The following is a 21,642-nucleotide window of genomic DNA, read 5'->3' as shown; positions in this document are numbered from 1 at the left end:
GCCTGGTCTACAGAGCTAGTTCCAGGACAGGCTCCAAAACCACAGAGAAACCCTGTCTCGAAAAACCAAAAAAAAAAAAAAAAAAAAGACAGGGGTTCTCTATGTAACCTGGACACCCTGGAATTCACTCTGTAGACCAGGTTGGCCTTGAACTCAGAGATCTGCCTGTCTCTGCCTCCTGAGTCTGGGACTAAAGGTGAGCATCACTACTGGATAGTGGTGCTATCCACGATCCACCACAATGTTTTTACCTCATACTTTCTTTTTCTAGGGGCATGGGGAGACAAAGTCCCATGGACTATTGGAACCAAGACTGTTCGTGAATCCTTGATCCTCCTGCTTTCATATTGTTGGAATTACAGGTGTTCATGTCCATATGCGGCTTTCACAGCTTCCTTCCTTCCTTCCTTCCTTCCTTTCTTTTTTGAGACAGGGTTTCCCTACGGCTTTGTCTTGGAACTCACTCTGTAGACCAGGCTGGCCTCAGACTCACAGAGATCTGCCTACTTCTCCCTCCTGAATGCTGGGATTAAAGCAGTGTACCACTTCTGCATGGTTCGCATAGCTTCTTCTTAAGGACAGAAGTACAGTGAAGCCACTGGAGTGCCATGCGAGGTGCAGTATCTATAAGCCCGGCTACTAGGAGGCTAAAGCAAGACAACTGTACAAGACAGTGAGTCTCCATCCCAAAAATAAAAAGAGGAGGAGGAGATGGAGGAGGGAATAGAAGTCAATGTCCTAGCATTACATTTGCAAGGCCCTGTGTTCAATACCCACCCCCATCCCCTCCCACACACACAAAAGCAGCGTGGAAGAAGGCCTAAGAGTATATGCATATCAGGATGTCTTCTGACACCCCATGGATGCCTTCTGGAGGCACAGCTAGAAAAGGAGCATGCGGCACCTATGGGTCACCCACAGGGCAGTTATCCATCCCAAGAATATAGTGTGCTCCTTGGCATTCAAGGAGGCATTGCCTATCTGACCCCTAGTTAACCCAAGCTAAGAATCTTGGATCTCAGCCACAGCACACCTAACACTCTCAGAGCCACTCACCTGCCATGTTGGAAATGTTAACGTTCAGCCTTTTCGAGTTACAGGGCATTTTAAGAAAGGAAAAAAAAAAAAAGGGCAATCAACTCTTGTTTTAGCAATAGTAGGGGGTGGCATTTCTTTAAAACCTAAGTCAGGTGGTCACAGGGCTGGAAGTGTGTATTTATGCTATGCTGCTGTCGAAAGTCAGGGCCATGGCAGAGTGGAGGGCAGAACACTGGAGATGGCAGCATCAGGGCCACAGAACCTGCTCCCCACACCAGTCCTAAGTTCTTAACCTTCAAACTACTTTACAGAAACTAGACTAGGCAGACCCACTTTGGAGGCGCAAAACCTCCATGGCCTGCAATACTGTTGTCTCCACTAGACAGATGCACAAGCAGCCAAGGCATAAAAGCACATCTGTCACGATACAAAGGCCCAGGAATGCTGGGCTTGGCAAATGAAGAAAAAAGACTTACCTCTGAGGGAAGGTAAAGATTTGTGTGCTCGGGGCTGGAGAGATAGCTCAATGGTTAAGAGCATTAACTGCTCTTCCAGAGGCCCAAGGTTCAATTCCCAGCACCCACATGACAGCCAAAACTGTCTGTAACTCTGACACCCAAGATCTGACACCCTCACACAGACATACATATAGGCAAAACACCAATGCACATAAGAGTAAATAATAAAAAAAATACATGTGCACTGACTACTGTCTCTGTCCCTAGGTATACATTCTCCTGAGGTGACCCATCATTCATCTGGGTATTTAGATATTCTTCCTCATCAAAAAGATAGGCCATCTCGCCAAAGGATTGTCAGGTAGACGTTAACATCAGCAAAGCGCTTTTAGGTACTGGGGAAGATAGCATCTAAGCATCTAAGATGGAGGGTACCAAGCTGAGTCAGTGTTTTGTTCTGACCCTGCTTCAAGCATTTGCTCTCTCTGAAGCTTCTCCATGTTGGTGCTTTAACAACTCAACTTATCCTAACATTTCTTTTAGGACACACGTGGAGGCCCAAGGAGAATATAGGGTCGAAGTCACACAACCAAGGATCATAAAAAACCTACTGAAAGTACATCCTCACTTGGGCCCATCAGTTCTGCTAAGCCCACCTTCCAGGCTCATTTTTGAGAAGCACATGTCCCTGGTACAAGGTTTCGACTGCCACTCACCTACCCACTGATTTTCTTGGAGCAAGCCGTTGCTGGAGGCAAGACTCCTCCTCCCTTACCTCGAGAGATGGTCCCTCCAGGAGCAGGGTTGACACACATGGGTGGAAGGCGGGGTGGGGGAAGTTTGCATTGACGCTGCCTGTGCTGGGTCCGATCTGGGGAAAAAGAAAACACTTCAGGGTGACATGTTCTCACCCCTCACAGTGCATAAGACTGAGATAATTCACCCTAAGAACGCAAGTGGAGCTCAGGGCAATACTGGAGCGCCAACCACAGGTTCTGAGGAGCAGGGCAACAATGCCACACAATTGAACAGTAACTGACTCATATAGACACCAGAGATATCCTTGTAGAGATCTTTTTCGAGTCTCCAGAAGGCCCCAAACTATTTCTTCATCTAATCTTATAAAGTTTATGGTTGCTTTGTTTAGTTTTTCTGAGACAGCAAATCTAACAGACCAGACTGTCCTTGAACTCACTGAACCAAAGATAACTTTGAGTTCTTGGGCCCAAGTGCTAGCTGGAGTCACAGGTCTATGTCATCACATCTGGCCTCTCTGTGAATCTTAATGAACATCCTGCTGGCTTTGCTTTAGTCGTCTATGTCAGTCTTTTGGGGGCGGGCACGTTAAGACTGGGTTTCTTTTTTTTTTTAAGATTTATTTATTTATTATGTATACAGTGTTCTGTCTGTATGTATGGCTGCAGGCCAGAAGAGGGCACCAGCTCTCATTACAGATGGTTGTGAGCCACCATGTGGTTGGTGGGAATTGAACTCAGGACCTCTGGAAGCACAGTCAGTGCTCTTAACCTCTGAGCCATCTCTCCAGCCCAAGACTGGGTTTCTTTGCATAGAGTTTGGCTGTCCTGGAATTTGCTCTGTAGACCATACTGGCCTCAAAATCAGAGATCTACCCATGCCTGCCTCTTGAGTACTAGGAATAAAGGTGTGCACCACCACACCTGGCCACAAATTACCTTTATAAGAAGATCCAGCTGGGAGATGGTGGCGCACACCTTTAATCCCAGCACTCGGGAGGCAGAGACAGGCGGATCTCTGTGAGTTCGAGGCCAGCCTGGTCTACAAGAGCTAGTTCCAGGACAGAAACCAAAAAGCTACGGAGAAACCCTGTCTCGAAAAATCCAAAAAAAGAAGATCCAAATTTTTTTTATTTTATTTATTATGTATACAATACAGTGTGCCACCTCCATGTATGACTGCAGGCCAGAAGAGGGCACCAGATCTCATTATAGGTGGCTGTTAGCCACCATGTGGTTGCTGGGAATTGAACTCAGGACCTCTGGAAGAACAGTCAGTGTCCTTAACCTCTGAGCCATCTCTCCAGCCCTAAGCTCCAAATTTTTGAGATACATGAAGTAAAACTAAGCAGCTCCAACAGCTTGGAGCTCTACTTCCCACTGCACTGCCTCAGCAACTCTGTTCTCTCAGAACATTCCTGGCACGTTCTTGGCATCATGCCAGCTGCCTGCCTTGGTGGCCTGAAGCATCTTCCCTTGCACCAGTGATCTGACATCCTCTGGTCATAATACTGTACTCGCACTTGCCCATGGCTTCTTTTGTAATACAGTATTTTTTATCAATTCTTTGAGGACTTCATACAATATATTTCTTTTCTCTGTTTTGTTTTTGTTTTTTGAGACAGGGTTTCTCTGTAGCTTTGAAGCCTGTCCTGGAACTAGCTTTGTAGACCAGGCTGGACTCAAACTCACAGAGATCTGCCTGCCTCTGCCTCCTGAGTGCTGGGCTTAAAGGCGTGCCACCACTGCCTGGCTACATACAATATATTTCTTTTTTTTAGTATTTATTTATTTTTACTTTATGTGCATTGGTGTTTTGCCTGCAGGTTTGTCCATGTGAGGGAGCCGGATCACCTAGAATGGAGTTACAGAGACAGTTGTGAGCTGCCTTGTAGGTACTGGGAATTGAACCCAGGTCCTCTGGAAGAGCAGCCAGTGCTCTTAACCTCTAAGCCATCTCTCCAGTCCCTATACAATATATTTCAATCATGCTCTGCTTCTCTCATAAGTTTTAAGGTATGAGAGCTGTGTGGGTTTCACAGTAAACATAAACCTGAAATGCCTATAGGCTCCTCTAGATTAAGATTGAATTCTGAATTACTTTCAGCTCTGCCTTGAGGGTACGGCTGGAAATGATTAGCTCAATTTCTCCATTCCTATCTGAAAAGAGTCCTCCCACATTCAAGGGTACAACATTTAACGATAGACAAAACTTGGCAGTGGTGGCACGCCCCTTTAATCCCAGCACTCAGGAGGAAAAGGCAGGAGGAGCTCTGTGAGTTCCATGACAGCCTGGTCTACTGAGCGAGTTCCAGGACAGCCTGGTCTACTGAGCGAGTTCCAGGACAGCCTGGTCTACTGAGCAAGTTCCAGGACAGCCTGGTCTACTGAGCGAGTTCCAGGACAGCCTGGTCTACTGAGCGAGTTCCAGGACAGCCTGGTCTACTGCGCGAGTTCCAGGACAGCCTGGTCTACTGCGCGAGTTCCAGGACAGCCAGGACAGCCAGGGCTATACAAAAAAAAAAAAAAAAAGGAAGGAAGGAAGGAAGGAGAAAAGCAGACAGGATTTGATAAGCAGTGGCTGGCAGAAAGGAACACTGTGGGAGGAAGGAAACAAACATGCACAAAGGCAGCAGCAGTTCTGAGCTATGTAGGAAAGGAAGAGGTTTTGGGGAATAACCCCAGAGGGTCAGAGAACTGCACACTACAGGGGCGGGCTCACACGGTCACAGCAGCCAATCAAAGGGAAGTGAGGCGTGGAGTCATATGAACTGTTTTATTCTTACCTTTTCTGAATGAGTCCAGGCTGAACATTTCTGGCCAGGAGAGAAAGCCGGAATCCTGAGAAGGAGGGTCAAAAGGCCATGAATGTTGGTTACTATTCCTGGTTCAAGAATCTGCAAAGACTGCAAGAACAGAGACATTATCCAGAAGTCAGGGAAATGAAGCTGTCAACTAGTGAGTCCCACTGCTGTTCCCCCAGGTTTAAGAATGCCAATGTAGTGGTGGCTGGCACCTCTAATTCCAGCACTCAGAGGCAGGTGGATCTCTGAGTTCAAAGCCAGCCTTGTCTACAGAGTGAGTTCCAGGACAGTTAGAGCTGTACAGAAGAAACCCTGTCTCAAAAAACCAAAAAGAAAAATAAGTAAATAGATAGATAGATAAATTTAAAAAAGAAAGAAAAAATTCAAAGGCCCGCCCAGCTCCACAGCCTGTCCTTGCTGCTTTCTAACTGACAGCTCCCTTCTTTCTGCCAGACTAAAACTCTCTAAGCCTGTTAAGCATAAAGTGATGAAGGGGTCAGGACAGATACGCTTCCAACCACTTACAACACTGCCAGATTTTCTGTAGCTTTCCAAGAAGAAACTGAATTCCTTATGGACTTTCTGTAGCAAGTGGCATCAGAAAACAGGACTGCGAACTGGCTGAGAACAAACTGGGCTTTCAGAAACCCTGATAGCGTCCTTTGGAATGAGAGTTGGCTGACAGTATCAAAGAGTGACCAAAGAAAGTTTCAGAATTAAAATGTTTTGCCGGACAGTGGTGGCATATGCCTTTAGTCGCAGCACTCAGAAGGCAGTGGCTGGTGGATCTCTGTGAGTTTGAGGCCAGCCTGGTCTACAAAGTGGGTTCCAGGACAGCCAGGGCTACACAGAGAAACCTGTCACAAAAAAACAAAAAACAAAGTTTTTTTTATGGTGGAGTCCCTATGAAATGAATGATAAATTTCCTAAATAATAGTTATTAATGGCAACACTAATAATAAATTATAAATACAACAAACCACAGCTACTAGCCAGAAATCTTGATTGATGCTTTTCCATTCCCCAAGAGAGGGTTTTTTACTATAGAGTCCAGGCTGGCCTGAGACTAACCTCCTATTTCAGCCCCCTGAGTACTGAGTGTATGCACCTCATACCTGGGGTTTTGGTACAGTCTACCAATTAGTATATTTTTTCTTTAATTCTTATTCATTTACTTCATTTTCTGAACTCTGATCCTCCTTTATCCACTTCCCAAGTGAAGGAATTACAAGTGTCTGCCACCATGTCTGGCTTGTATTAATACATTTAACTGAGGGCTCTATCTGGCAATTACTAGAAAAAGTAACACCTATAATTTAGTAATATTGTTTTGTAAAATACTCAAACTCATACATAGAGATCTTTTAATTAATTTATTTATTTTGTTTCGAGACAGGGTTTCTCTGTGTAACAGCCCTGGCTGTCCTAGAACTCAACATTCTAGACCAGGCTGGCCTCGAACTCACAGAAAGTCTCCTGAGTGTTGGGATTAAAGGTGTGCGCTACCTTCCACCTGGCTTCCGGCAGAGATCTTTTAATAATAGTAGTCCTGGATTAGAATTAGTTCCAGTAACACTTACTAGATTTAGTTTTAAAAGTCCTACATAATTTTTTGCACATTAGTTTAACGTCCAACATTTCTAGGCAATGAGGATGTCCCTGTGATTCCCTTTCATTCTCGACTTGTGGGGATGTGTGAAGTAAAAGACCTGATCTTTCAAATTCATCTCATGACTTCTTCTCCAAGGATGCTGAGAATCTCAGCCACTAAGACATGGTGCACTCAAGAGAGAAAACACCAACAGTGTCAACAACAATGCCATTTCCTCAAAGAAGGTACAGCACACAAACACCTTCCATGCAAATGAAAAGAGTATAATTTAAAAGGCACCTGAAGCCGGGCGGTGGTGGCGCACACCTTTAATCCCAGCACTTGGGAGGCAGAGGCAGGCGGATCTCTGTGAGTTCGAGACCAGCCTGGTCTACAAGAGCTAGTTCCAGGACAGGCTCCAAAACCTGTCTCGAAACCCTGTCTCGAAAAACCAAAAAAACAACAACAAAAAAAAAAAACAAAAAACAATAAAAGGCGCCTGAATGCTTTAATTACCTTTTCTTTTTGGGGGAGGGAATTGTATTGGGAATTGTACACAAGGTCGTGTGCATGCTGAGCAATAGATACACCACTAAGTTTAACTGCAGCCCAGAAACAATATTTTCTTTCTAAGAATTTTTAAGTTACTCTGCATGTAAGCAGACTTGGGTTTTGTTTTAATGTTAGTTGCTAAAGATTTTTGAGACAAAGTCTCACTCTGTAGCCCAGACTGAAACTTGCAGTCAAAGGAAGCTCCGCAGTGCTGGAATTACAGACATGACTTACCATGCCCAGCTGAGTATTGCTTTTTTTTTTTTTTTGGTTTTTCGAGACAGGGTTTCTCTGTGGTTTTGGAGCCTGTCCTGGAACTAGCTCTTGTAGACCAGGCTGGTCTCGAATTCACAGAGATCTGCCTGCCTCTGCCTCCCAAGTGCTGGGATTAAAGGCGTGCACCACCACCGCCCGGACTGAGTATTGCTTTTAAAAAGTTTTGGGGGGCTGGAGAGATGGCTCAGAGGTTAAGAGCACTGGCTGAGTTCAATTCCCAGCAACCACATGGTGGCTCATAACCATCTGTACTGAGATCTGGCGCCCTCCTCTGGCTTGCAGGCATACATGGAGGAAGAATGTTGTATACATAATAAATAAACCTTTAAAAAAAAAGTTTTTGGATTCTCTCTTTGTCAACCAAGTTCCATATACTACAGTCTTTCCTGTTTTCACCTCAAAAACTATGAGACTGAAATATTAAAACATCTCATGCCAGGTGGTGGTGGTGCACGCCTTTAATTTCAACACTTGGGCGGCAGAGGCAGGCAAACCTCAGTGAGTTCGATGCTAGCCTGGTCTACAGAGGGAGTTTCAGAATAGCCCGGGCTACACAGGGAAACCCTGTCTTGAAAAACAAAAAACAAAAACCTCACTTTATTATGTTCTAGGACATCTCACAGATATCCAAAATAAACGTACTTCCCTTGTAATATGGTGATATTTTTTTTTTAAAATAGTTGATTCTGTCTAATATAATTTATAGATACAAAAATTTCTAGTCTGTTGAAACCTCTAGGAGACTATGATGGCTCCAAGCCAGCACATAGGTTGCATAATGACAAATTATGAACAGTAGTCCTAAGAGAATCATAAATGCAGTTAATCCACACACATTACAGTGAGGCTAAGCAAAATACCCACACTATAAGCAGGGCTAAGTCACCTTACCTTACAGAAGCAGTGAGGGACTCAGATTTTCTAGGCTTTCGAACTGGAGCTGAGTTCTTTCCTTGCTATTCCTCATCACGAGGCTGGGCCTCCTCCTGGAAAATACAATGTAAGGTTACTGCAGTGCAGTCCCCACTGGGAGGCCAAACTGTACCAATCATAGAAATCAATTTACTAACTTTAACACATTTTTGATACAATGGCCTCAGTCAAGAGGCCCTGGACCTATTCTGGACCCACAAAATGTGAATTGCCCCACAGAGCATCTATAAGAAAATGCTAAGAACATTATCTCCAAGTCCAGAGCAAACCCTCTTCCCTTTTCTAATGCCATAATGGCTATAATAGTAATCTATCTAAAATGGCACTTCCAGACTGGGAAAACTACAATCACGGTAATCTCAAACACTGAAATCTTAATTTCAGTTTACAAAGGAAGTCCATAGACATTACTTCATATATCCCCTGCAACTATCCTGTAAAGAATGTTCTTTCCTGGGGAAGGAAACTGAAACACAATTATAAAACTTACCCTGGATCCCATAGCATCAGGACGGAATGAAAAATCTGTATTTAAGAATTCTGACCCCATGGTTTTACATGTTCATATTACACTACTCTTCTAACATATCAGCCCGTATTCTGTATGTATCGGGTTCATTTTTGAGAGGACAAGTGGGGTCCAAAAGCTGATAAAACTCTGGACTATAGCTTCATAAATTAAAATACATGGGAAGTTACTACCCTTGGGGGTCAGGTAGGTTAGGCCTACATAGATATAAACTTTGGCAAAGAATACATAAATGCACAAGTTAAAAGCATTATCATGAATCTAAATTTTATATATACATATTAACATATGTATATATAAAATCAGGAAAGAGTCTTCCCTCCTGGAAATGTCAAGACTCTGAGCATGGCACACGGCAGTGGAGTCACTGCCGTCCAAGAAACTGCAAGTGAAATTATCAGATAATGTATAATTTCGCACTGACCAGTAGGCTGCATCCAAAACAACTTGAGACCTTGCAACTGAAATGCTGCATTCTACCTGCTACAGTGCATGGCAAACACCCATGAACTGGGGTTGTAAGGTGAACAATCTCTGCATTGGAAAGCCGCAATTAAATGACCAAAGTTGCTTACACAAGGAATATCTAGAAAGCTTGTTGACGCCATACCCTTGGCTTGAGGGTTCTGAGGACCCCTGGGACTCCACTTCACTGCAAACAAAGGACCCAACATGCATTAGGTCTTCCCCTGCAAAATGGGACAAGTCACCACCAGCAAACAAAGAACACCTCATCCCTTAGCCTCCCCCAGTGACAAGGTCGGTGCAAAACGGGGCAAACCAAAGGAGTAAAAAAATGCACCAGGCCTCCCTTTGGAGGAACGGTCCAGATCGCACAGTGGGAGGAGGGGCAGACAAAGGTCTAGGGGCACTCCGGAGACTTCCTCCAGGCCCAGCCTAGGGAAAACGGAGCATCCCCTGAGGTGAAGGCGTCGTCGCGCCAATAAAGCTGCCTCTCCATCGGCCTCCGCAAAGCCCCTGGCAGCGAGGCCCGCCCCGGCAGACCGGTCTGGCCCCCGCCCCGCCCCGGCTCCATGGCAACCGCAGGCCGAGGCCTGACTGTCCACGGCTCGGCCGGGCCGGCTTCCCGGGCAGGCCTAGGATGCCCGGCCTGCTCCTCAGGCTGGCCAGCTCCTCCTTCCCACTTTCCTCCTGGCCGCCGGCCGGACCCGGGACCCCTCCTCGCGCCGACCACCCCTGACCGTGGCAGGCTGCTTCAAGGGGCACGAAAGGGTAGAATAAAAAGCCCAATTCACCTGTTGTTACAGATGTGAAACAAGCCTCGGTGCACGGCGCATGAGCCGCGGGGCCCCCCCCAACCACGGGCGGACTACAACTCCCACCAGCGACGGCGCAGTCCCTTCCGGGTCCCAAGGCGGAAGTTCCGCCTGCGGCCCGACGATGCTCGGCCTGTGCCTTTGACCTGCCCTTCTGGGAGGGATGCCGCTTCCTAGGAGCTCGCGAGGCGTTCGGCTGCCTGGGCTGTCTGTAGTGTTCCTGAGCTCACGGTGCGAGATGGCCAGTGTGACACTGTATCCGAGCACTGGCCGGAGGGCGCGCGCTGTAGTCCCGGGTGCAGGCGGGACTTCCGGCAGAGTGGCCGGGGACGCGCGCGGCCTGTTCCGTGGGAGCCGGCGGGGACTGGGGACTGATGGACATCTCTGTCGCCATCCCCAGCGGCCGCTCTGAGTTGTGCCTTTTCTCTCCTGGGTCTGCCCCCTTGGCCTTCTGCACTTTTAGGGAGGTGAGCGATTTCGCCTCACAGAGCCGTAAACTATGACAGGCGAAGGACAAGGTAGCGCTTACTGCTAGCTTATGGCGGTGAGGTTGAGGGACGACTGGGAGCCCAGACCACATCGCCTGTCAATAGTGAGGGAAGGAGGGGCTGGAGAGATGGCTCAGTGGTTGGGAGTATTGCCTGCTCTTCCAAAGGTCCTGAGTTCAGTTCCCGGCAACCACATGATGGCTCACAGCCATCTGTAATGAGGTCTGGTGCCCTCTTCTGGCCTGCAGACATACACACAGACAGAATATTGTATACATAATAAATATTTAAAAAAAAAAATAGTGAGGGAAGGAGAAAGGAGATCTCCCCGTTTCTTCTCTGAACAGGACGAAGCATGTGTTCACTGGAAACTCAGTGGCGTTGGTCAGTAGTTCACAGCCGGGAGACAGTATTTCATGGTGTGACCTTTCGTGATATTTGGAGAACTAGTACTATAACTCGTAATTAAAACAAACAAACAAAAACTATTCTTTCCTGCATGTTGGTATGTTCAAGGTAACATGGAGTCAGATCCCTTGAAGCTGGAGTTACAGGCTGTTGTGGGTTCGCCCTTATCTTGGGTTTTCTATTCTACATAGCATCTGTGATAAAATACTATGGCCAAAACCAGCTTCGGGATGGACGTTTATTTCTTCTTAGTGCGTCACAATCTGTCACTGATTGAAGTCAAGTCAGGAACTGGAGCAAAAACCATGGAGAAATCATTGCTTACTATCTTCTCATGACTTCCCCAGGGGAGCTCCCCCAACCTCCACCTCGCCCACATCAATCATTCAAGAAAATGCCCACAAGCCAGTCTGGTCGGGGCAGTTTCTCAATTGTGGTTCTCTCTACCCAGGTGACTCTACTTTGTGTCGAATTGACAAAATAAAAATAATCAAGACAGTGTTCACAACTTCTGAGCCATATTTCCAGCAAAATAACCTATACTATTTTTTGTGCAGCCATTTAAATATGATATTAGCTGGGTGCCACGGAACAGATGACTTCAGCTATTTCAGAAGCTGGGGCAAAGGATAGGGAGTTGGAAGCTAACCTGGATTGCAAAGTAAGAATGGCTTGGTGGTGCATGCTTCTTTGTTTTGTTTTGCTTTGGTTTTTGATGTGGGATTTCTCTGTGTACCATTGGCTATCCTAGAACTCACTGTGTAGACCAAGGGTGGTACATGCTTTTAATCCCAGCACTCGGGAGGCCAAGGCACTTGGATATCTGATCTGAATAGTTCTAGGCAGTCAAAGGTGCATAGGTAGACCCTATCTCAAAGAAGACAGCAAGGAAGGAAAGCACTTGGTTGTTATTTTCTCTACATTGCACAGAAGGCTAGGAGTTGGAGTGAATCATGATTTTTTTTTTCATTCAAAGAATTACTTCTTGAGAACAAAAGAAAAATCCCTACACAGATACTGCAATTTCTTTTTTTGTTTTATTAAATAATAAAACTTGGGAGTAAATATTGAGGGAATAAACCTGAGAGAGCCACGGAGGAACTCCTTCCTCTCCCCACTTCCCGCAAAGAGTCTAAGCACTCTCTCAGCTCCTCTTTTTTCTCCTCTGTGTGTCCTTCTGTCTTCCCCTGAGTCCACCAGGAAACTATGGTCCACTCTGACTACCTGAACATGGACTCTGCCCTCTGAACCGAGGTTGACTCTTGGTGATCTCGGAGCAATTCACACACACACACACACACACACACACACAAAATCCCCCCTCTACATTCCCCCTTTTTGTCTAAATAAAAAAAGGGTTTCAACTCTCTAACATAGTAAAACTATGTACAATAAGAGCAATTGTCAGGTATTGTCTAAATAGAAAGGAAAGATATTAGCTTTAACAAAATGAATCTATATGCAATAAGAATTGCATTCACGGGCCGGGCGGTGGTGGCGCACGCCTTTAATCCCAGCACTTGGGAGGCAGAGGCAGGCGGATCTCTGTGAGTTCGAGGCCAGCCTAGTCTAGCTCCAGCTAGTTCCAGGACAGGAACCAAAAAGCTACGGAGAAACCCTGTCTCGAAAATCCAAAAAAAAAAAAAAAAAAAAAAACAAAGAATTGCATTCACTCTGGGGGGTGGTGGCACACGCCTTTAATCACAGCACTCAGGAGACAGAGGCAGGCAGATCTCTGTGAGTTCAAGGCCAGCCTGGTCTACAGAGCAAGTTCTAAGATAGGCTACAGAGAAACCCTGTCTTGAAAAAACTTTACAATGTCCAGTCAATTTGTATTTGGCAAATCAGAGAAAATACTCTATTACCTCTCTTGATGAGTCCAAAGTTTTATGCCTAATTTGCTTTCTATCATGACTAAGGGAAACTGTAACTATAATTATCTAGTCTTCAATCCAATCAGAGACCCGAGAAGGATATATTACCTGAGTAACAGGAAATGAAGAACAAACAACTTCCAAAACTAGAAATGACCAAGGTAGCTAACTGCCTGGAGAGTCACTCAAGTTTCCTCTACAATGTTAGGGAATCCATCTTCACCCTACAGGCCTAGAATATCTGACAGATTTTTCTGTGAAGCAGGAATTTTGAAGGACTGCCCTCCCTTGTCTTGGCAAAGTCCAGCAGTTGCCTTTTATGTCCTACCTGTCCAATTTGAACAACATACTCTCAACAGTCAAGCATGGGCAGTTTCTTTGTCCACAAATGAAAGCAAACTCCTCTGAAGGTTTTTCGATATTCATCATCTGATTTTGGAGTAAATTGATGCTGCCAGGAGACTTCTGTTATAAAATATTAAAATGCCATATTCTGTAGGTGTTTGGAGACCATCTATTTAAAAAATGTCTCTGATTGACCTTGAAAATATGCCAGGCTGGAGAGATGGCTCAGTGGTTGGGAGCATTGCCTGTTCTTCCAAAGGTCCTGAGTTCAATTCCCAACAACCACATGGCGGCTCACAACCATCTGTAATGAGGTCTGGTGCCCTCTTCTGGCCTACATACAGACAGAATAGTGAATAAATAAATATTAACAAAAAAAAAAAAAGAAAATATGCCTAAAGTGACTATAAGTTTGATTGTTATAGATGACTAACTACTAACTTGTTTTTTGGTTTTGGTTTGTTTTTTTTAAAAAAAATATTTATTTATTTATTATGTGTACAGCATTCCTTCCATATGTGCCCGCAAGCCAGAAGGGGGCGCCAGGTCTCATTATAGATGGCTGTGAGCCACCGTATGTTTGCTGGGAATTGAACTCAGGACCTCTGGAAGAGCAGTCAGTGCTCTCAACCACTGAGCCATCTCTCCAGCCCCTGGTTTTGGTTTTTTAATACAGGGCTTCTATGTTTATAAATGGCTGTCCTGTCCTGGAACTCACTCTGTAGACCAGGCAGGCCTTAAACTCAAAGATCCACTTGTCTCAGCCTCCTGAATGCTGGGATTAAAAGTTTGTGCCACCATGCCTGGATAACCTGTATTTTTTTATTATCCTAAATAGTTTTCTAGGATTATAACTTTACATTGCATTTTTAAATGAACTACATAGGTATAATGTCTTAAATAAGAAATAGAAACAGAGCTGGAGAGATGGCTCAGAGGTTAAGAGCATTGCCTGCTCTTCCAAAGGTCCTGAGTTCAATTCCCAGCAACCACATGGTGGCTCACAACCATCTGTAATGGGGTCTGGTGCCCCCTTCTGGCCTGCAGACAAAAACACAGAATATTGTATACATAATAAATAAATAAATAAAAAAAAGAAATAGAAACATATAATACAATATAACAAAAATAGCCTTATATTTGTATTTGTATACAAGAATTTTTTGTTTGTTTGTTTTCTGTTTTTCTGAGACAAGGTTTCTCTGTGTAACAGCCCTATCTGTCCTGGAACTAGCTCTTGAAAACGAGGCTGGCCTCAAACTTAAAGTGATCCTCCTGCCTCTCCCTCATGAGTGCTAGGATTAATGGTGTACGCCACCACAAGAATATCATAAACAAGGGTAGAAACATATAAAGAGTATGTTCTAACAAAGATAAACTTGAATTTGTATCAGTATACAAAAATCCATACCAAATTAAAATGTTTGAGATTAATTGTTGCTTTTTAAAGTCAATCCAATAACCTACCCTTTTATCATATCATTCCTATATCCCACTTTTTTTCTTTTCAGAAAGAAATCACTGAATCTAACCTCCCTTGCTTAGTTTCTTTCCTGACCATGACCAATAACAACTTGTGTCCAACCCCTCAAACAATGAGAAGAATCCGTTGAATGACCAAAACCCACCCATCTCATCTCGTGGTAATGTGGACAGAGTGTTCTTAAAAATATTTCCTGCATAGCCAGGCAGTGGTGGTATGTGCCTTTAATGATAGCACTTGGGAGGCAGAGGCAGGCAGATCTCTACAAGTTTGAGACCAGCCTGGTCTACAAGAGCTAGTTCTAGGACAGGCTCCAAAACTACAGAGAAACCCTGTCTCGAAGAAACACCCGTCTTGGGGTGGAGGCAACAGCATCTTTGGGGGACCCTGAAAAAAACTGAGATAAGATCAAGTTCTGGAAGAACTAGCTATTATCGACTCTTGGTGTGATTTGAGAGTGCAAGGCTTAGCTGAAGTCTTGACTGGAGTAGCCTATGAGGCTGGACCATCTTAGCTAACTGCTTTGAAGTTGTCCTTTAAAACTGTGGTTTAAAACTGATCTTTGAGTGGTGATTGTCAGCATAGTGGTGTTAACACAGTCCAGGTGGGTTCATCATCGTGGGACCCCAATATTCTTTTGGAGACTTCAATGGTCACCGTTAGGAATGATCATGATTCATTGAAGGAAACAAAACATTTTAAATGTCATATGCAGCAGATACTGAGGCACAATCTATTAAATACATCTGGAGTACGCAAACTTAGTTTCTAGCTACCTGCTCAGACTCAAGCCTGAAATCACATACAGGAAGCTAGATGAAGCCTATTTCTGGAAACAGTACCCTATATGACCATTAATATCACAATATATGGTTTAAAAATACATATATACATAAATTTTGTAAACTTTAAGATACTGTTTATACCTTAAGAAAAGTTTTAAAGAGTCAAACATAAAACCAGAGGATTGATTATGAGATAGTGACAATAGAATAGTCCCTTAACTTTGGTTTTTCTTCTGTTCCATACTAGCAGGGTCTTCTGACATGAGACAGAGATTTTGAATTTTCCTTTAACAAGCATTCTTAGGTTTAGAAAAGGAAAGAGCCACTCCCAATTTCAAAGCCATCTTTAATTTTTAATTTAATTGAGACTACAAAACGATCATTTGCCAAATATGTCTATAGAGAACAGTTAGAGACAAACATGTGGGAAGGTTTATGAGATATTATCTTATTGGAAATGTGCTATACAATTAGGCCAATTTGCTCCTTCTCTTGGAGCAAATTCTTTGGATGTCCTTCAAGTGTCTCATTTGTCCGGTGGTCTTCAGATTCCTTAGTTGGATGCTTTTATTCTGGAAGGACAAAGACAAAAACAAAACCTTGCCCCAACCTTAACTTTAGGGAGTTTCTCCTTTTGGCAGGTCAAATGGTCACACTGTTTGATGACCTGACGCCTCTCCTAATCAAGAGGTCTCTCTCATTCAAATCTAATCTTTTATCAGTTTAGATGTTATAAATAACTTTTCTCCTATGGAAATAAAAGTCATACCTCTTCCCCAACAACATATACTCCGGTTTCCATTATGAAGTCAACACAACTTCGAAGTATACAGGGTGGATCAGTTGAGCAGGATTTTTCCATTACCCAATGTCTCTCCACAATTATCATTTCATTCTTATTATCATTTAAAAATTTTAAAGTCTATAGAGCATTGTGCAATCTATCTCTGGGTGACTTTATTACCCCTTTTTGTTTATAAAGCATACCTTGTAAAGTACAATTAAATCATTCTATAACTAATTATCCTGTAGGATTGTGTGGTATACTTTTATTTTTTTTTATTTTTTTGGTTTTTCGAGACAGGGTTTCTCTGTGGTTTTGGAGCCTGTCCTGGAACTAGCTCTTGTAGACCAGGCTGGTCTCGAACTCACAGAGAACCGCCTGCCTCTGCCTCCCAAGTGCTGGGATTAAAGGCGTGCGCCACCACCGCCTGGCTTGTGGTATACTTTTAATATGCATTATTTTGTAATATTGAAAACTGTTTCATTTTCTAGAGACATATACTGGAGCATTTTCTGTCTTAATTTGTACAGATATCCCTATGATGGCCATAACTTCTAATAAATGTGCAATTATAGAATTAGCTATTTAAGAACTCAAACCAGTTGCCCATCAAAATCCTGAATAAGTATCTATGGTATGGTGCACATATTTTAATTTTACAATTTCCACAAAATGGAACACATCCATTTGCCAAATTTCATTTTTTTGAGTACCCTTTGGGTTACTTCCTGCAGCAAATAGAGTTTGGTTACACAAAGAACAAGTAGGACATTTCCTTATAATTTTCTTATCTTGTTTCCAAATGATAGAAAAAATTTTTCTTTGAATTTTTGGGTTACTTCCTGCAGCAAATAGAGTTTGGTTACACAAAGAACAAGTAGGACATTTCCTTATAATAATTTTCTTATCTTGTTTCCAAATGATAGAAAAAATTTTTCTTTGAATTTTTGCTGTTAACATGGCCTTTCTTTTGTTCTTTCGTTCTTTTGTGGTTTTTCAATACAGGGTTTCTCTGTAGCTTTGGGAGCCTGTCCTGAACTAGCTCTTGTAAACCAGGCTAGCCTTGAATTCACAGAGATCTGCCTGTCTCTGGCTCCTGAGTGCTGGGATTAAAGGCGTGCGCCACCACTGCCCTGCACAACATGGTGTTTCTTATGAAACTCAGGCTTCTAGCACATTTCACACTACAAGCTGATCAATTTCCTCATTACATTGTGAGGGACCTATATTATATGCAAGGGATGATTTCTATTACTCAATATTTTTTGTAATTGAGTAGATAGTAAAATTAATTATGAATTACTTGGAGCCGGGCGGTGGTGGCGCACGCCTTTAATCCCAGCACTCGGGAGGCAGAGGCAGGTGGATCTCTGTGAGTTCGAGACCAGCCTGGTCTACAAGAGCTAGTTCCAGGACAGGCTCCAAAACCACAGAGAAACCCTGTCTCGAAAAAACCAAAAAAAAAAAAAAAAAAAGAATTACTTGGAATAGTTTCAGTGGTTTCAATATGTAAAGCAACCCTTTCTACATACTGGGAGCCAGTAACTGTATAAGAGGTTCTGAAAATCTAATAATACCATGAGAATAGCATATAATTCTGACATTAGAAAGGATCCTTGCGGATCTCTGTGAGTTCGAGACCAGCCTGGTCTACAGAGTGAGTTCCAGGACAGGCTCCAAAGCCACAGAGAAACCCTGTCTCGAAAAAACCAAAAATAAAAAAAAGAAAGGATCCTTTGGGCTTTGAGCCACTTTACTTATTTTCCCTGATTTATAATCTGCTTTTCCTGTATTATTTCCATCAGTATAGAATGTAGGGACTCCAGAAATTGGTGTTGTAAACACAATATGAGAGAATCCAACTAGTTCTTTTTATAAACTGATGTCTCTTGCTTTTGGAATATTTGTTGCTAATCTCTCCCAAGAAATTACTGCAAGGTCTTTGCCAATGTTCATTTTCGGCCCGTAATGGGGAAATCTCAGCATTAGTAAAAGGTACTAAAATTTCTGCTGGGTCTATTCCTAATAACTGATAAAGTCTCAATTTTCCTTTCAGAATCAATTCAGAAACCTTTTCTACATGTGACTTTACTTTTTTACTCTGTGTGGCCAAAATATTCTAAAATATTATCTTCTCTCTACATACAAATTCCTGTAGAATTCGTGGTGGATAAAATAACCAGAATACAAACATATGATCCACATGTGCATCCTGTAATTTCTTTTCTACCAAAGCCAATTCGCTCTCAGCCTCAGCTGGTAATTTTCTTGGACTCCTTAAATACTTATCACCTTGTAAGGTTTGAAATAAATTACTTAGTTCTCGAGTTGTCAGTCCATTTGTGGGCTACAGCCAGTCGATATCTCCTAGCAATTTTTTTAAAATATTTATTTATTTATTATGTATACAGTATTCTGTCTGTGTGCATGTCTGCAGGCCAGAAGAGGGCACCAGACCTCTTTACAGATGGTTGTGAGCCACCATGTGGTTGTAGGGAATTGAACTCAGGACCTTTGGAAGAGCAGGCAATGCTCTTAACCACTGAGCCATCTCTCCAGCCCTTGTTTTTTTTTTTTTTAATTTATTTATTGTGTATACAATGTTCCTCCTGCATGTACGCCTCTATGCCAGAAGAGGGCACCAGACCTCATTACAGATGGCTCTGAGCCATTATGTGGTTGCTGGGAATTGAACTCAGGACCTCTGGAAGAACAGTCAGTGTTCTTAACCTCTGAGCATCTCTCCAGCCCTAGCAATTTGTATTTGTTTTTTTTTTTTTTTTTTTTTTTTTTTTTTTTTTTTTTTTTGGACAGGGTCTCTCTGTGTAACAGATTTGACTATCCTGGAACTCATTTTGTAGACCAGGCTTGAGCTCATTGAAATCCACCTGCCTCTGCCTCCAGAATGCTGGGATTAAAGGCGCGTGCCAACACTGCCCAGCTCTCCTAGCAATTTTTGAAAATCATTGCAAGGTCATAGTTGATCTCTCCTGATTTGTACTTTCTGTGTTTATTTGTTTGTTTCTGAGACAGGATTTTTCTGTAGAACAGTCCTAGCTGTCCTGGATCTTGCTCTGTAGACCAGGCTGGCCTCTAATTCACAGAGATCAGCCTACCTCATCCTCCTGAGTGCTGGGATTAAAGGCTTGCACTACCACTGCCTGGCTGGCATTAGGTCCTTCAATTGCTCTGTGGAGGAGTCTTCCCCATACTGACAGGTAATGATTGAACTATATTTGACATTGGGGACAATGATAGACTTCCTAAGGCATTTCCTGATGGCAAAGGGTTACCTTGCCCGTCCTTTGTTGATTTGCATTCATTAGTACAGTGTCAGTCTTTACTATGCTTCCCGCATTCTCCAGAGTTCTGCTGGGACCTTCTGTTTGGATTATCTCTAGAAAAACAAAAAACATTGTTTCTAAGAAAGCCTTGTCTACAATTTCTTTTTAGATGACCTTGTTTACCACAATTAAAATTTCTGACCTTTTTATTTTTATTAAAGTTTTTGGAAATCACCAACTACTTCTATCCAAGTATCATCATGAGTATGAGATCCAAAATTAACTGTATTTTAGATCTATTCATCTATGGATGCTGATTTTGTCTCTAAAGGCCTGATCACTTCATGCATTCTGAATTAGCTTCTTCTTCTTCTTCTTCTTCTTCTTCTTCTTCTTCTTCTTCTTCTTCTTCTTCTTCTCCTTCTTAAGACATAATTTCTCTGTAGCTTTGGATCCTGTCCTGGAACTAGCTCCTGTAGACCAGGCTGACCTTGAAATCACAGTGATCTTCCAGTCTCTGTCTCTCGAGTGCTGGGTTTAAAAGTGTGTGCCACCACTGCTTGGCTATCAAACCATTTTTTTTAAAGGATAAAACATGAATTAGCAAACTAATAATAAGTATTATCAACATTGTGTCAATCCCAGCTACGTTGTTTATCCCCTCATTTGTTTTTTTCCATTTGTAAACCATCTATAGTAGCATCAAACATGGTCCTAACTGATGGAGGAAGGTCATTGGTTAAGTAATAAAGAAACTGCTTGGCCTCATAGGTTAAAACATAGGTGGGAGGAGTAAACAGAACAGAATGCTGGGAGGAAGAGGAAGAGAGGTAGACGCCTCAGACAGACACCATAGCTCAGCTCTCAGGGGCACACGCGATGAAGCTCCGACCCAGGATTGATGTAGGCTAGAATCTTCCTGGTAAGCGCACCTTGGGGTGCTACATACATTATTAGAAATGGGCTAGTCCAGGTGCGAGAGTTAGCCGAGAAGAGGCTAGATATAATGGGCCAAGCAGTGTTTAAAAGAATATAATTTGTGTGTTGTTATTTCGGGGCATAAGCTAGCCAGGCGACCAGGAGCTGGGGAGGCAGGAACACAGCCCGCTGCTCCTATTACAACACCTAACTTCCTGCATTGTGATATTTCCAATTTTTTAAAATTATTTTAAAATTTTTTCTTTATTATGTTTACAGTGTTCTGCCTGCATACCAGAATAGAGCACTAGATCTCATTATAGACTGTTGTGAGTCACCATGTGCTTGCTGGGAATTGAACTCAAGACCTCTGGAAGAGCAGTCAGTGGTCTTCTGAGCTCTCTCTCTTTTTCCAGCCCTAATATTTCTGATTCTTAATGTGAAACGATTTTTCTCCTTTTTAAAAAAAAAAAAACTTATGGGGGCTGGAGAGATAGCTCAGAGGTTAAGAGCATTGCCTGCTCTTCCAAAGGTCCTGAGTTCAATTCCCAGCAACCACATGGTGGCTCACAACCATCTGTAATGGGGTCTGGTGCCCTCTTCTGGCCTGCGGTCATACACACAGACAGAATATTGTATACATAATAAATAAATATTTTAAAAACAAAAAACAAAAAAAACCTTATTCCCCGTTTAAAAAATTCCAAGTGTCTTGCCTTGCCAGCTCTGATGATGCTGACAGCATAGGCGGAGATGTTCAGGGTCATTAGCTGTCGTGATCATGCTCAACTGTGTCCTAGCAGCAGGCAGACACAGCAGGGGCCACTGGCTGCTTTTGCACTCTGCAAGTAGGGTGTGCGTGCGTGTGAACTGTCTGAAGAGCTAACATAAGGAAACCAGTAGGAGAAATGCATGCAGCTGCGAAACAGCGATGTGGGACAGAACCGTCCCGCCTGTTGCTAGTGGTTAGCTGTTGCTGCTCAACACAGCTGGATAGAGGACACCGGTGGACATCAATGGTACAAGGATGGGCCCCTCGGCAGCTTCAGCCATGGCAGCA

General features: G+C 43.3%; 1 protein-coding gene across 6 annotated transcripts in view; it reads right to left on the bottom strand.

Moving 5' to 3' along the window:
• Dhx30 (DExH-box helicase 30) overlaps positions 1–10,290 on the bottom strand; it is a 29,826-nt gene extending 19,536 nt beyond the window's left edge. The window contains exons 1-4 of one of the 6 annotated variants that reach the window (XM_041677299.1): positions 10,193–10,290; positions 8,366–8,460; positions 5,038–5,157; positions 2,272–2,367 (exon numbers count right to left, since the gene is read on the bottom strand). In XM_041677299.1, coding sequence (XP_041533233.1) covers positions 2,272–2,367; positions 5,038–5,065 — 124 coding nt within the window. In that variant the 5' untranslated portion in view covers positions 5,066–5,157; positions 8,366–8,460; positions 10,193–10,290. Of the gene's footprint in view, positions 1–2,271; positions 2,368–5,037; positions 5,158–8,365; positions 8,461–9,511; positions 9,626–10,192 lie in introns of those variants that run through there. The other 5 variants (XM_041677302.1, XM_041677298.1, XM_041677301.1 and 2 more) reach the window with 5 other exon arrangements.
• Positions 10,291–21,642: the final 11,352 nt, after the last annotated feature.

The sequence above is a fragment of the Microtus oregoni genome, unplaced genomic scaffold (genome assembly GCF_018167655.1).
Source record: "Microtus oregoni isolate MIOR12 unplaced genomic scaffold, Mior012 000028F_ref0000031, whole genome shotgun sequence".
Lineage (NCBI taxonomy): Eukaryota > Metazoa > Chordata > Mammalia > Rodentia > Cricetidae > Microtus > Microtus oregoni.
The sequence above is the reverse complement of the archived record's forward strand: the minus strand, read 5'-3'. Positions and strand labels throughout refer to the sequence as shown.